Source organism: Nothobranchius furzeri, chromosome 12 (genome assembly GCF_043380555.1).
Source record: "Nothobranchius furzeri strain GRZ-AD chromosome 12, NfurGRZ-RIMD1, whole genome shotgun sequence".
NCBI lineage: Eukaryota > Metazoa > Chordata > Actinopteri > Cyprinodontiformes > Nothobranchiidae > Nothobranchius > Nothobranchius furzeri.
In genome coordinates, this window is record NC_091752.1 from 52,086,855 (window position 1) to 52,102,877 (window position 16,023).

Here is a 16,023-nt window from a genome sequence, read left to right on the forward strand (position 1 = left end):
AACTCACGCTGCAATGGAGAGGTTGGCGGCTGACAGTGGGCTGACTTCAGCCACCTCCTTTGCTTTCTGCAAGGCAATCTTTTGACTGGCAGCCTCCTCTTCCTCCTGTTCATCCTGTGGAGACAGACAAAAAAAAATCAACAGCAAAAAATTAGAATGATGAAAAAAGATGTAAATAAGACAAACAGAAAAAAACATGTATTCATGAAGGGTCATATTTGATGGTTCTGGGTGCAAAATTACAGTGTTCTTTACCTTGGTCAGTTCTTGTGCGTTGGCCAAATTGTCAACAGCGATAGCCAAGAATACATTAAGCAGAGTGTCTGAACATAGAGTTAAAAGCTATCCACTTTATAGGAGACTGTTTGTACAACAGCATACAGCACGGCCAAAAAAGTGAGCTAAACCGCTTGTATTTTATATTTGTTGGCAAGATCGTGGATTTGACTGCACGAGAAACAAGAAGGCTAGCTTACACAGCTGCTGATTTGCAGGGAAAGATTACCCAGCATTGCCTGAAGATTTTCTTAGATTTGCTTGGTGTTTTTCACAGCAGAGTTTCAAACTAAGATCATCTTATGTCGAGAAGTAACGGAGGTCGACGTTCATACATAATTCACTCAAACATTACATATAATAGGCTTTGCTATGTCGTTTGAATGACTACGCCATGCCAGATTTCAGATCCTTATCAGTGATGCTGAAAGAGTTAATGCCATTGTTGCGTTGAAGCAAATTAGCTTGTTGGCCATCTTGAATTGGATTGATTCCAAAGGTAATGAATCGTAGATTTACAGCTAATGTAACTTTCTGGGTGTTTCATTGCAATTCATCCAGTGGATTTTGAGAAATTTTGCAGACAGTGTATAACAATGCTTTAACCCTTTCACTGGCATTCTGCTGGCTGAAAAGAGCTTCCATGCTTTTGTCTCCCATAAATCTTGAACTGTTAAGATCTATCAAATTCCAAAAGAGCATAAATATGAAAACTAGCACTTTCGAAGCAAATGCTAATCACCACAGCCGCCCCAGGGCGTTGGGTTCGGGTGAGACAAACCGTGCATGACTCACTGTACTGAGAATCTCATGTGACAAATGTGATTTACTTGTGAACTTTGTCTGTGATTGAAGAAACTGATGGATTAGAGCTTTCCATTATCCTTCAATGGCTACCAAAGATGAAGTCCATCCTGAATAAACGTGACGGCACACAGTAATCCACGCATTTGTGATCTCTTGCCTGGATTATGCAATTTCCCTTTTTTATGGATCTACCTCTTCCTCGGTTGCGCGCCTCCAGCTGGTGCAGAATGCAGCGGTCCACCTCCTGACGGATACCAGACGGAGGGAGCATATTACTCCCATTCTGGCCCAGCTGCACTGGCTACCGCTGTGCTACCGCATCCAATTTAAAATTAAACTTTTTGTTTTTAAGTCCCTTTATCTTTATGCACCTTATGTGTTACTTGACCCAGCTGGTTCACCCCAGGTCGGGCTCTTCGGTCAGCAGACCACCGCTGTTACAGGTCCCAAGGGTTCGGGTGAGGACATGAGAACGTGCATTCTCAACCTGTGCGCCTCGCCTCTGGAACCAACTACCTCTGGCAGTGAGAATGGCCCCCCTCTCTCTCTGTTTTTAAATCACGCCTGAAGGCTCATTTCCATTCTTTGGCTTTTACTTCAGCCTAGTCGGCTTCTTACTGTGTACTTGTTTTACTTTATTTATTGTTGATTTTATAGTTGTTACTAGGGGTTGTATGAACCAGTCGACGAGTCGACTAATCGCCTTCACTGCTCTGTAGTGACTTTTTAGGCCTGTCATCGACTAGTCGCTGTCACGTGATAATGACCGACAAGATGCAGTCCACGGAAAAGACAGCAGGTGATGAGCCCCTGCGCGTCGGGAGGCGATGCGCTGTGCCAGAGCGTCGGTACTGACACCCGCCATAAAACGGACATTTAATCAAATTGTCACCTTTTCCCTCTTGCAATTTAACCTTCCCATCACCCCCATCCTAACCTTAACCAGCTTGCGCATGCAAAGCTCTGATCGTTGATGCGCTCCAGACATCTGCGTCCTGAGCACGGCCACAGTAACATTATCAAATCAGGTGTCGCCACCTCAAAAACAAATTTAACACGCGATCGCTCATGTCAGCTCATTTCCTTTTATGTTTTCTGTCTTTTACTTGTGCCTGATGCTTTTCGCTGCTGTAGAGCAGAGCGCATCACCTGTTTAGTCCTCCTGTGACGCACCTCACTGATGCGGCCGACGAGCAGCGACACTCCGCTGTTTTTGCAGTCGGTAGATCTTTTAGAACTGCAGTTCAAAGGTAACTCATAAGGTGAATATATATGAACCCAGGTAGCAGTTTTTCTTTAGGATTGAGAGGAGATGCAGGAAGATAATAAACAGACAGGACGGAAAAATAATCAAATAAAAACAAGTTAGTTTTTGTACCTGGTGGTTGCAACAAACAGACACCATTGAGGGTAATCAGAAGTGAGGAACAGAAAATGAAATAATTATTTTAATGTTTAGAGCAGCAGGAACACTGAGAGGCTGCAGGCGCATCAGTGATTTTGCGGCCGCTGCGCAGGGGGAGGGGGGAGAGGGCTGAAGCGGAGCAGTATAGATGCAGAAACTACCGTTGTTAAAAGAAATGTGTTTAACTTCTGTGTGCCGCTTCAGGTGTATGACGTCATCAACTACTAGTCAAAGTCAACTCGATTTTCATTACTTGACTGTCGACTTAAAAAAAAAATTAAGTCATGCAGCCCCTAGTTGTTACTGTGTTACTTTTATTACTTCTGTAAAGAAAGATCTCATGCAATCACATTGATCTTAGGGCATCTACATCAAATCTGCTCAGAAACTTTCAAATTGATCGAACTGCAATGACAATGTGCGACAAATAGAGAATAATGATGTGTCGGTCGCAAAGGAACCGGCTCTAAGAGCCGGCTCTTTGAAGTGAATGACGGGAGCCGGATCGTCATTGGGAGCCGTCCCCTCCCCACTCCCCTCTTGCTTTGGTGAAAGCTACAGGCGATTGATCAACATGTGTTACTGTGTGTCCAGACTGTCCACACACAGAGCAGTAGGAGCGGGGAAGAGGGAGGATCAGACTCAGACACACAGCAGAGCACATGCAGGTGGATGGAGACGAGAGGGAATGAGCAGGAGGAAAAAGGCAAGCGAGAGAGAGGAGAGTGTGACGAAGACGGTGAGAAAATGAGCGCCAGCAGTCGGAAAGTGGAGATTTCTTAAAGTGTTCAGTTATTAAATCCATAGAAATGATAAATATGTGATATTTAGCATATTTTTTACATTAGTAAATAATTTTACATATAGTTTTGCATTATTTTGGTTATAAATGTACTCTATGCCACAGAAAATCTGAGGAGCCACTTGGGAGCCGAAAGAGCCGGCTCTTTTTGGTGACCTGAGCCAAAAGAACCGGCTCTCTGAAAAGAGCCGGAATTCCCATCACTAATAGAGAAAGCTGTCTTATCTTGTTTTTTTTGCCATGCTTCTGTCAAAGGATACAGTTCCCAAAAAGTGTGAGCACGATGAAGAAGACAGAGAACGCCATTCCTTTGTTAACTCCGCCCTGAGACTGGATGCCATCGTACATCACCATGTTCCAGTCCTCGCCAGTCAGAATCTAGAACACACATTCGGAGCTTTCATCACGGTGCATGAAAATATTTTTACTCCTAACACTACTTCTCCACAGTTTGCTTCACTTTCTCGTGGAACGTTGTCTCTGCTCACCTGAAACACAGTCATTATTGCTGCTGGGAAGGTGTCGAAATTGGTCGGAGGGGTGCCGCTATCGAAATTAAATCTGTTAAGAAAAAGGGGGATACGTCTGGAATGAAAAGAAGTCCCTGATGCAAAACACAGGTGTAGAAATCACAAAACCACAAGCGGGAATAAAAGAAGAAATATTAATGACTCAACATCTTTGCAATTAACAGAAACTAGGGGTGTAACGGTGCATGTATTGGCAATCGGAAGTTTAACTGCAGCCTTTTTCAGAAGACACACCATGCCGGTGTTATGTCAATATGAGTTCCCCCCTCGATATCTGTTTCTACTTCACCCAGCAGTGAGTTGGAATCATCCACTCACAAAAAACAATCCTCATCCTAACCCTTTCCCTAACCATAACCACCAAAAATGTATATTTTGCATAATTATAGCATGTGTGGCACAATTTTTATGTTAGTTTTAGGGTTAGGGTTAGGACACATTTTTTGTGAGTGGATGGTTCCAACTCAAGGCTGGGTGGAGCAGAAACAGATCTCGAGGGGGGAACTCAAATCAGTGTAACATCGGCAAATCAGTGTAATACTGCCGCCACGGTGTGTCTTATAACCGTGCCGTGGCGGTATGACATTGCGGGAATTTTGCAGCATTCGTGCCACCACCTTTGGAAGCAATATTGCTGCTTATGAATGCATATTATGCATCACTTGCTGGAAAATGAAATCATGTCTTTTAAGGAAGAAGGAAAAATGCACTGACTGTCCTCCAAAGAGCTGCATTCCCAGGAGGGCAAAGACAACGATAAAGAGGAAGAGCAGGAAGAGCAAGCTGATGATAGACTTCATGGAGTTGAGCAGAGAGACAACGAGGTTACGCAGCGATGCCCAGTATCTGACGAGCACACAAAACAGGTGTGTTATTAGTTAATGCTACTGTTATAATTTCGTTTACTACAATGGAGGAACATCTGTTTGACTCACTTGGTCACTTTGAAGATTCTTAATAACCTGAGAGCTCGGAGCACGCTGATGCCAAACGATGTGCCCGGCTGGATGATGGACCACAACACCTCAAAAATGCTGCCACTTATGACCTGACATAAGCACAGACAGACAGGAGCAGTGTGTTAGAGTGTGCGTCACTTTTAAAGTGTGTACAGTGTTTTCAGTCTTACGATGCAGTCGAAGCAGTTGAAGGAGGAGTTGAGGTAGGCCTGTTTGCCCAGGCCGTACATCTTCACACACATCTCTGTCAGGAAAATCCCCAGAAAGAGGAATTCGGCATAGGCTACAGAGGGACAATTAGAGACAAGGAATGAGGAAGGACAAAGAGTTAAATGAGTTTTTTAATTTTTTTTGGATATTTGTAATTCAAATGAGCAAAGACAGAATTTCACCTTTTTTTGGCTTCTAGACCCAATGTTATATAATTAAAACTAGGCTATGTGTTTGTAAATGCATCAAATACTTATCAATATTTAATTTTATATGAAGATGCTCTCAATTAAAGAAAAACAACAACTACTTTTTTATTAAATTTGGATGTGGATTTAGCCACTTTACTAAAGAACTTGCCAACCCACCAGATATTGTCCATTAATCTTTGAGGAAAGTATTTGGAGATAATCTTAGCCCCAACTGATTTTCTGTGTTAAAGCGTCCTACTCACATAGAAAATCTGACAGTGGTTCCGGCTGGTCGTAGTGCACTACAGCCACACACAGAGTGTTCAGGCCCACCAAACACAGAACGGTCCAGTAAAAGGCCTGGGACTTAACAACACGCCGGACGAAGAAGCGAAATCTGCGCTCCCGCCGCTTGAACGTTGACCCTTCCAGTTTTGAGCTCTTCAGGCTGGCTCGGGCGAACGGCGAACCTGGAAATGGTCGAATCAAGATGAGCAGTTACAACCTTTGCTTTATAAATATTCTAAAGACTAAAAAGGTTTTTAAAGAAAACCCAGTAAATATGAATCTGCAGCAATTTAACAAACAACTCCAAAAGACTGTTCGCAACAAGTTAGACACAATTTCAAGAAAAAATTGCAAAGTCTTAGTCGGAATTCCACTGAATTGGTAGATATGACATTTTTCTGTGTGTCGTAGCTGCAAATCGAATGTGATATTTGCACAACTTTAACACAAACTTTGTGCAAAGTGTTTTGTCTTCATTTTCTCACAGTTCAGTTGTATTTGTTTAGCTATTATCGTCAAACCCAAAGTTGTAATGACAGATTATTTATCTTGTCTCCATTCATAACTTACATTACCCACCATCCTCAGTGCTTTTTCCAGTTCCTTGCCCTTTTTGACTAGCAGAAATTTAATTGAGAGTTAAAGCCAAGTCTGAGATGCCCATGATGACTCTGTGTTTATTTTAACAAGAATTATTTTGTCATATATTCAAAAGATGCTCAAAATTGCAGCAACGCCATAGCAGAGCCCAGTGACTCACCATGTAAATTGGAACTCTCGCAAAAATCTTGAGACAATTTGGAAACTCCCTCACAGTTGCTGTCACGGCCAAGTGAGTTAGATTCTGTCTTTTTCTGAGTCTAAAACTATAAATTCTCATTAGCTACAAAAAAGTAACACATGGCTATTGTGTTGTCATGGCAAAAACAAAAGTGGAACTAACACTAAACCAAATCTCCCAGAATAGCTACACACTTATTGCTAGCTTGTAAATAAAACATCAAAACAAAGAAATTTAAGGTTTGGTTCACTTGTTTAATCAGTACAGTTGCATTGGTCTCCAGTAGGAATTAATGTCTTGTAGTGAATTGTACTCTGGGGAAACAAAGCTCTGGTGCACTAGTTTCAGGAACTAGAAGTCAGCCACATCAGAGTTGAGTTTCAGACTACAAGATTGGGAATTGTATTTCTCGATATGTGGCCATCTCTTCTCAGATTGGCTACAGCAACTTTACCACTGATTCTGCTTTGCAACGTGGATGATTTAACTCCACAAGTAACACAAGCCTGAAGGAGTTCTGCTGTGTGGTGGAGTTGCTAATGCTTCTACTAGTCAAGATTAGCCAAGGCGTTCTCTGCTCTTTGCTGGATGACAAAGCAACAAACAGCCTTTTCTGTAGCAAGTCAAGACAGTGTGACGTTCGTAGATCCGTGAGACTTTTCAAATTCTAGAGTTTCACCTTCAAATTTATATCAGAAGCTAATCCTGGCGATAGGTGTAGATCACTACTTTCATGTTCAGCCTGCATGAAAAACTCAGAGTAACTGATTATAATCAGAAATAATAACAATAATAATAAAAAAAAATTGTGAACCACACCTTCAAATCTCTCATTCTCTTGATTTTTCAACAAATCTGGAGTGGTCTCTGAATGAATAACTTGTGAGTCAATCTCTGTGGGAAGAAAAGCTCTGGCGCTCCTGTTTCAACAAGTAGTAGTTAGACGGAGGGGTGGGAGCAGAAAGCGGCAGTATTTGGAGTCGGTGGTTGTTATTCATGACATTTGGATATCTCACCTCTGATTGGTGCCCTGCCTCAGTTTGCTCTGCAACATTTATCTCCACAATTAACACAAGCCCAAAGAAGTTCTGCCATGTTGTGGAGTTGCTAGTGCTAACGGTTAGCTTCTACAAGCTAAGATGTGCTCTGCTCTCTCCTGGATGTAAATATCAGCTCAGCCTTCCTTGTCACGATGTCTGAGTCTATGAATGCAAATTTCCAGTGTGGCGTGTATCTGTGTGTTCGTGTTCTGAAACTCAAAATGACGGCTCGTATTTCAAAAAGAAAATGTATTAACAAAAACAGTTCCTCAGTGAACTTGCTCTTAAACACAACTTCTGTTTGTTTAGAATAATTTCGTGAGATCACCATCAGTGGTGAAGGAGATGATGAAGGTAGGACAGGATAGAGGAAGGTTAAAGACAGAGAGAAAGATAGAGCGCTACAGGACACAAGAAAGAAAGAGAGAGAAAAGGAATTTTCAGAAAACACAGAAGAGGAGAAGAAGACAGAAAGGCAAAGGCCAGGAGACAGACGGAGAGGATGGTCAGATAATGCTGAAATGTAAGATAAGATAACACCTCTGTGTTCTCGTGGTTTATTTTTGAGATGGTTTGTGAGAGAGAGTATCGTACCTACTGCCAGGTCCACCTCCCCCTCTTCTGGGTTAAGAAGCTCCGCTTTGCTCTTATGGTTCTTTGTGGCTCTCCTTCGAGAACCTGTAGCATGAAAAACACATTGTGTTCCCCGTGTGCCTTGGTTTGGTGCATTTGATATAGTGTTAGTGGAAAATAACATTAATAAAGGCTAAATGTGAGAGGACTTTCATACCATCATAATCGTTTTCATTTTCGTCATCCGCCAAGATGACTTCTTCTGCAGAACACAGAGCAAAAATGCACTTTACCTAGTCTTTCTTTCCAGATTTAACTAAAAAGATGCTCCATATAGAAACACAATAATGACATATTGCAAATGACACTGTAAATGACAAAAATACAAAAAGTAAAAACATTTAACGAACACGTTTGGAGAAAACTACAGACTGAAGAAAAAGTAACACATGTGACAAGAGAATCAAATAACTATAATTTTGTGTTAGGCCGTGGCTAAGAGGTTTGTTTTGGTCTCTGCCCCCAGATGCAGTGCATACATTCTGAAGTGTCTTCAAAAGACAAATCCCTTTTTCATAACCTGTTCATTTCAATTAAAAACAGAAACAAAGACCACACCTGTGTGAATTTCTAATTCTTCTCCATTAGTTTTTATGTAAATTGTCTTTTTGAAAAGATCAAAGGTCTCTCCTATCTTTGTCTTTGTTCTTTCCGACACCTACAGCCAAATCTTCCAGTCAGACGTTGTTTTTGCCATCAGCAGATAAGTAAAAGGACAAGAAAGCTCTTCTTTTTAAACCCCCATTGCAAATTTCCATAAAAGAAAGAGAAATAGGTGGAGAAGAGGCACACTATTGGGGGCGATGGCGGAAGAGGAGATAAGTTGCCGCCCTGTAAAAGAAGGGTTGCAGGTTCGAGCTCTGTCTGTCTCAGTCTACGCGTTTTAGGGCAAGACACTTCCCCTCCTTGCCTGCTGGTGGTGCTCAGAGGGATCAGCAGCGCCTGTGTATGGCGGCCGGGCCTCCATGAGTGCGCCCCAGAGCAGCTGTGGCAACATTGTAGCTCATCAGCACCGGTGTGTCAACATGGGCATGAATGAATGAAGTGCTGCAGGCTTCATCTGAGAGAATTTCATCTGTTTATGCTGAAAATATCAGAACTAAGTGAAATCTTGTATAATGAAGGAGTGATGGAGGTATAAAGGTTTGAAAAGAAGCATTTGCACGAGCCATTATGTGGGTTTTCAGATTGGAGTTGTTAGGTAAGGGTTAGGGTTTGTCACACAACATATTTTCATTTGAAATACATTTCAGAAAGCCCATTGAATATCCAGTAGCGAGTGCATCAACGTGATGTGAGAGAGAACATTTGAAACTCACGAGTGAAAAAAATGCAGCATTTCTGTAGGATGGCTGAGGTAACCTAGCCTAGAAATCTTGACCAGCCGTTGCAGTGGTAAAATATTTTGCTCTGCAGGTCGGTCTAGTCATGCTCCTTCGTAGACCCTCAGCAGGTCTAATGTTGTTAGGTGACCTTAACTCTAGAGCGGTGAAGGAGAAAAACTTCATGGCGATGGTTCAGGAACAGCGGTCGTTTGGAGTGGCTTTGGCATCAACTCTGGATAATTTAAACTTGGGCTTTTCTTCCTCGTCTTTGAAAGTGTATGGCCCCATTGACTGACACCCATAGTGCTGACTACGTCAAGTTGTTTGTTGCTCCAATTGGTCCTAGTGCTGTCCAGTTGCGTACAGAGATCATTTGAAAGACAACCGTTGAACACGATTGGGTGGTTTCGAAGGGTTGTGACCAGATTACTTATATTACATGATGATTTGGCAGGCTAGAGCTAACCAGTGATTTTTTTTTCCAGGGTTTTCATCAGAATGACCCATAACTGGACTAAACGTTGTATGAATTTACTAATTATGATATAACTGGGAGCTTATGATTGTACGAGTCATCTTTCTAAAAACCGCTTCCACCTGTATAAGCAGCTGTACGTACCAGCCTTGCAGATCCATTCGAGGTAACCGTTGAGTTCCCTTTCAATCTGCTGCTGCCTTCTGAGCTTCAGGAACTCCCTCCTGTTCTCCACTCGCTCTCTTTCTTTGGCAAACTCTCTAAAGTGACCCACAAGAAAAAAACAGTTAGACACCTTAAATGAAACTCTTCACTACTCCATACATATAACATTTTAAAATAGGTGTTCATGTCAACATTTGATACATCATATGTGCGAAACTAGAAAAGTTAGAATATGGTGCAAAAGTCCTTTTTTTTTCTTTAATTCAACCGTTACTGAGAGACCATCTAAAGGCTCAGGAACCCTTTGCAGGTGTTTTCGAATCATTAGCTGTCCCAAAGTCTAGAATATTCAAGAACATTCTAATTGTCTGATATTCTGAATGTGGGGATTTCATCAGCTGTAAGCCATAATCATCACAATTATAACAAATAAAGTCTGGAAGGATCTGGCTTTGCAGGTAATGAGTCCATCTCATATATTAGTTTTACCTTTTAAGTTGAATTACTGAAATAGATAAATTTTTTAACCATATGCTTATTTCAAATAATTTATGATTTTTTTGAGTCAAACTAACACAACACTGTAAAAGCAAACTTACCCTGACAACACACCAAGCACCAGGTTGAGCATGAAGAAGGAGCCAATGATGATTAAGGGAATGAAGTACATCCAGTTCCACGCACTCCCTGAGGCATCGTTGCTCTATAAACACACACACCACATGTCAAGATTTTGGTTTAACTCTAGCATTGGAACGGCTCTGGAAAAATCAAAGAACGTTCACACTTTAAAGTTAACTTGTTTTTTATATACATTTGCAGTGGTCTCTGCCTTGTGAGTCAAGCTATGTGGAAGAAAAGCTCTGGCGCTCCTGTTTCAGGTACTAGACGTAAGCCAGAGGAGTAAGGAACAGAACACGGAAGGAATTGGAGTCTTATGTCCTGATATTCATTCATCTCGTCTCTGAATGGCTAACAGCAACACGACTTTTCCGCTGACTCTGTTTGCTTTGCATCGTTGATGTTTGATCTCCACAAATAACACAAGCCTGAAGGAGATATGCTGTGTGGTGTTTCCCGTCACGAGTCAAGATGTTTGAGCTCATGGATGCAAATTTTTCAATGTGATGTGAAAATGTCTTTTCTAATATGAGCGCTTCAGCTATTTTCCAATGGCGGCTAATGCAGGAAATGGGGTAGGAGACTATTTTCCCATTTAACCTGCATGCTAAACCCTGTGACCCATCATATTTTAAAAACTGCAAGTTAAAAAAACGGTTTCTCAGTGAAGCCTGCTTTATTTTCCTGCTGCTTCTTAAACCTTAAGGAAAAAGTCTCATTTATGTTGCTGCTGGAAACACAAACAGCAGCAGGAATCACGTGTTTTGTGTCATCTCAATAAGTAAATGCATATCTGCCACTCTATTTAGCAGCCCTGTTGGAATAAATAATGCATAACAAATGCTTTCCTCATTCCCTTGCTGTCTCTACCATTCTCTTATCCAGGATGCCCTCGGTATTTCTTCATCAGACCCATATTGGTTTTTTTTTCTGCATTTTGTTGGAACTCCTTGTTTTGGCTTTTCTGATTTTAGATTTTCTTTTTCTCAGTCCTTGCTCCCTCCCCATTTCTCTAAGTCGCCGATCAGGCTCTACACTGATTTTCTTTCTTCTGGGATTTTTCTCTGTGTCTACCCCACCTACCTCTTCCCTCGTCCCTACCTTCTACGTGTAACCTGGTTCTGCTTTCCATGCACCCAGTGTGCCGCAGCCCCCTTTTTCAACCATTAAACTTTTATTGCTCTCCTCCCCAGCAAGAATAACTTGGGCTGAGCAGGCCCTTTTAAATATAGAGCAGCAGCGGGAAGGAGGGATGGGAGAAAGAGACAGAGGGATAAGAAAGAAGGAAAAATGGGATGAGGGAGAGAAAAATAAGATGATGATGGATGAAGAACAACAGTTAAGTGGTGAGAAACAGAGAAGGTTAAAAGGGTAACTACAGTAGCAGTCAAAAACCCTTATCTACCACTGGTCTCCATAGCAACCATTGCCAATGACAACAGGGAACTATTCAGCTTCAGCTATAACTGTGTTCAGACGTGTTCTCGTACCTAAAAGGGTTTAAGCACAGGCCCCTAGTTTGACTCTTGCTGACTATCTAGCCAGCCGAATCCCTTCCAGGTTGCTTTGAGGTAATCAATCTGACTTCATTATGACATACATTAACAGATTTTGGACCTAAACATGAAGAGGTACACTGAAAACTAAATTCTGCTGAGTAGCACATACGTAGTATAGTAGATCTGTCCAGCCCTCCATGGTGATGCACTGGAAGACGGTGAGAATTGCAAACAGGATGTTGTCAAACTGGGTGATGCCATAGTTTGGTCCCAACCAGTATCCTCTACAAACAGTGCCTTCTGGACACAGCCGAGAAGGAGGTTCATCGCCACACGGAAACTCCTCTCGGATCTCGCCTGAACCTGGGAACAGGAGGAAATGGGAATAGGTTTACTGTGAAAATTTTGTTCTAATGTGGTAAGTCCTTGCAGGGAAAGAAACAAAAATTTCTCTAGCTCATATAAGTCCTACCACCATTTTGCACTTGAGATGGGGTGGCCCTATTCTTCATGTGACTGACACATGCGGTGTGTCAGCCCGTCAAACAAAAAATAGCTATGTTAACTATATGCCTGCACATTGGAATAGATTTGAATGAGCAGAGAAACATGTTTTCTCAACGTGAGCTGCAGGCTTTAATGGATAAAGAACAAAATCATGTTCATGTTCTGTAGTTAGTAGGAGATATTTCGTGCTTTTCAAACCAACACCTTCTAATTTTTAATTTATATTTACTTCATTTCCGATAAAGGGTTATGCATCCTAGTTTGTGAATTGTTTGTTCACTGACAATGGCAATAAACCTATTCTGATTCTGATTCTGATCTGATTCTGATTCTGATGCTGATCTGATTCTGATTCTGATCAGAGATGTGACATCATCAATGATTAGGCAGAAATCCCAAAGAAAATTCGCCAAAAATCATGAAACCTAATCTGAAATTATATAGAAATGAATCAAAATAATAGGTTGTTCTTTTCTGGCAAAATATCCAAATCTGTCGAATAAAGTTACTGCAAATTTTGTCTACTTCACAAAGAACCTGTTTAGAACCAGGTGCTTTGAACTGATATTATGCACAAGTCTGAATTCAGTCCTGTTGTTTTCCCCTGGAATATATAATATTACATTTTCAATGTCTGCCACTGTCTGAATTCCACTTCTCCAAGAACAGATGCAGTCTTCTCTGGGCACAAGAGCCGACAGAAGTGCGTGCATCATCTTACCTGTGATATTGTCAAAGCAGGTTTGGTGGAATTTTCCAATGTAGAACTCCAGACCGATGATGGCAAACATGAGGATGGCAAAAAAAAGAAGCAGGCCAATTTGCAGCAGAGGAATCATGGCCTTCATGATGGACTTGAGCACCACCTGCAAGCCTAAAAAACACAATTGATACAAAATTAGGATTGTAATTATTATTGCACCATATGGCTGTTGTTTTTGGACAACAGCCCATCAAACAGCCCATCATAACTCTCTGACAAAATAATCGAATTTTTCAGTCTTGGTAGCACAAACTTGTTGGAAATATATACTAAAGGACTGAAAACAAAAGGAGAAAAAACAATGTCATTTTGTTTGAGATACTGAAGATTTAAAAATCCACCACTCCCCAAAATCTCTGAATGACTGACTATTACTTACACACAAGATACATTTTAAATAATAAAAAAATTGTTGTAGCTTACAGTTTTTGCTGCAATCATTACTTGGATTGAATTATTATGGCTTCTTTCAAAAATAACCGATGACAGACACCCAATGGAAGAAGGGGGTGGGTAGTTTCTAATTATGTCTCCTGAAATCAGCTGCTAATGAAATAGATTAAAACACAGGCTGTATAGGTGAGCTTTGGTACTTTAATCCCATTGGCCAAAGCACTTCACTGACTTTTAATTAGGATTTCAAGAAGTTGTGTTAACCTGCAGTAAAGGGGCACATCTTTAATCCACCTTAAACTATAGACAAGCCAGTTCGACAACTCCCCTTAATGGCAAATTCAGATTTCTCATGTCAGTTTTTTATAAATGTGTGCAGCATTTAGGATTTGTAGTAAATTTGTAATAAAAACAGTTACATATTCCATGTTTTTACATATCATGGTGAAGTAGTACGACCATGTGGTGGGTTTAGGCACTAAAACCGATGTGATCATACCAGGGGTATAAAAAAGAGTTATAATTGTGTTTGTGTACATAGAAAGGACTTCCTGGTAACTCTTCATCTGCTGCCTTTCAAGTAGTGCTAAGCTGCATAATTATTTTGTATGCAGTGATGTTTTCATTACCTGTGCATGACACTTCTAACTTGACTTTATAATGTTTAACAACATAAAACCTATATTTAGGTCAACCTATCTATTGAAATGTTGCTGTTTTGAACACTATCACCACTAATGGTAATCTAAGCAGTGGACATCAAACGACAGCTGAGTTAAAAACTGCATATTTAGTTAAAGCTGCAGACAACGGGGAATTCACAATGTTAGTATTGTTAGATCTTTCTGCAGCTTTTGACACTGTTGATCACAGCACCTTAATTAACAGACTGTGTGACTCGCTGGGGATCTCCGGAACTGTTCTAGACTGGTTGAGATTGTACCTTTCTAACAGAAGTTACTAAAAAGACTAATAAGTAACTGAGAAACATTCTCGTTAGTCTCCGATTTATGAAGCAGAGATTGCGTGCAACTGTGCGTACTCCATGTTTGATAGATCACAAGCCTGCTTGGCATAAGTACATTTTTTTTGGCTGAGCTTAAGTACGGTTTTAGTAAGGATTCTACGCAATGTTTGATAAATGAGACCCCTGGTCTGGCAGCGGTCCGTCTGCTTAAGCTTAGCGTAAAAATGGACGTGAATAGCAGGAACTAGCCGTTTGTGTGCAAAAGTGATTACAATGACTCAATAATATAATTCCTGGTGAGCTCAACAATCATGTCGACTGCAAATGAAATGTAAGAAGTACGTGTGTTTGTTTACAGAAGCCGGGTGGCGGGGGTGTTATTTCCTTACGCCATGCAGCGGCAGCTTACAGCGGTGCTTTGTCATAATATAGTCCCAAGTCTAATTCAGTTCCTGGAAATCCTTACTTTTCATTTGCAGTTGACATGATTATTGAGCTCACCAGGAGGAATTTAATTACTTTTGCACACAGAATGCTAGTTTCTGCTATTCACTTCCATTGTTTATGCTAAGCTAAAGCAGACAGACTGCTATCAGACCAGGAGATTTACTGTGCTGGTAACAAAAAGCTTTTCCCCGCACTTATCTAACGCTGGAGAATACAAAAATAGACAAAATATCACTTAGGGATGTAATATCCCTTCAAACATAGCGTTCTTTAACAAGCTAACATTGAGATTGCAACTCTACTGCCACTAAAACGCTTTTTGTTGGTGCATTAAGAAAAGATAACATATAAGATGCACATAGCATTGATGTAAACTATTTTCTTCCTATTTATATCTTTCAAAATAACTACAGTTCGTTTTTTTTTTACCAGAGTAATTGATAATTTGTTCAAGAAGAAGAAGAAGCAGAGATAACAAATCGTCCCGCACAATGAGTATTAACTTACTGGGTATACCGGACACCAGTTTGAGAGGCCTCAATACCCTCACAGCCCGAAGGGTCCGCAAGTCAAAATCTGAACCCACAGTGGACAGAATCCTGAAAGGGGAGATGAAGAAAAAGACAAATGCTTAGAAGCGTGCACAGAAAATCAATATTCAAGCTGGTCAGGCTTGTCACTGTCAGTCAAACTCACTGTTTCTCTCTCTCTCTCTCTCTCACACACACACACACACACACACACACACACACACACACACACACACACACACACCCTGTCTGGCTGTTACAAGCCTCTGCGTGAGCACTGTATGTAAATCCTGCAAGAGCTGAGCTGATCAATACAGCTGACAAGTGAAGTAAGACAGAGAAGTGTATCAGGACAAGGGAGGGGCGCACTAACGAGATGGTGTTCTCTATCAGGATGAGAGAGGGAGGA

At 41.1% G+C, this 16,023-nt stretch overlaps 1 protein-coding gene across 12 annotated transcripts in view; it reads right to left on the reverse strand.

Annotated features, from left to right (window-relative positions):
* The window catches only part of cacna1aa (calcium channel, voltage-dependent, P/Q type, alpha 1A subunit, a), a 147,211-nt gene that overhangs the window by 91,908 nt on the left and 39,280 nt on the right, over positions 1-16,023 (reverse strand). For all 12 annotated transcript variants that reach the window (XM_070542058.1, XM_070542057.1, XM_070542055.1 and 9 more), the window contains 15 exons: positions 15,592-15,683; positions 13,236-13,388; positions 12,177-12,370; positions 10,487-10,590; positions 9,867-9,982; positions 8,080-8,124; positions 7,884-7,967; positions 5,444-5,650; positions 4,950-5,062; positions 4,756-4,868; positions 4,535-4,666; positions 3,779-3,851; positions 3,551-3,668; positions 256-323; positions 8-114 (listed from right to left, as the gene is read on the reverse strand). In XM_070542058.1, the coding sequence (XP_070398159.1) occupies positions 8-114; positions 256-323; positions 3,551-3,668; positions 3,779-3,851; positions 4,535-4,666; positions 4,756-4,868; positions 4,950-5,062; positions 5,444-5,650; positions 7,884-7,967; positions 8,080-8,124; positions 9,867-9,982; positions 10,487-10,590; positions 12,177-12,370; positions 13,236-13,388; positions 15,592-15,683 (1,719 nt within the window). The remainder of the gene's footprint in view (positions 1-7; positions 115-255; positions 324-3,550; positions 3,669-3,778; positions 3,852-4,534; positions 4,667-4,755; positions 4,869-4,949; positions 5,063-5,443; positions 5,651-7,883; positions 7,968-8,079; positions 8,125-9,866; positions 9,983-10,486; positions 10,591-12,176; positions 12,371-13,235; positions 13,389-15,591; positions 15,684-16,023) is intronic.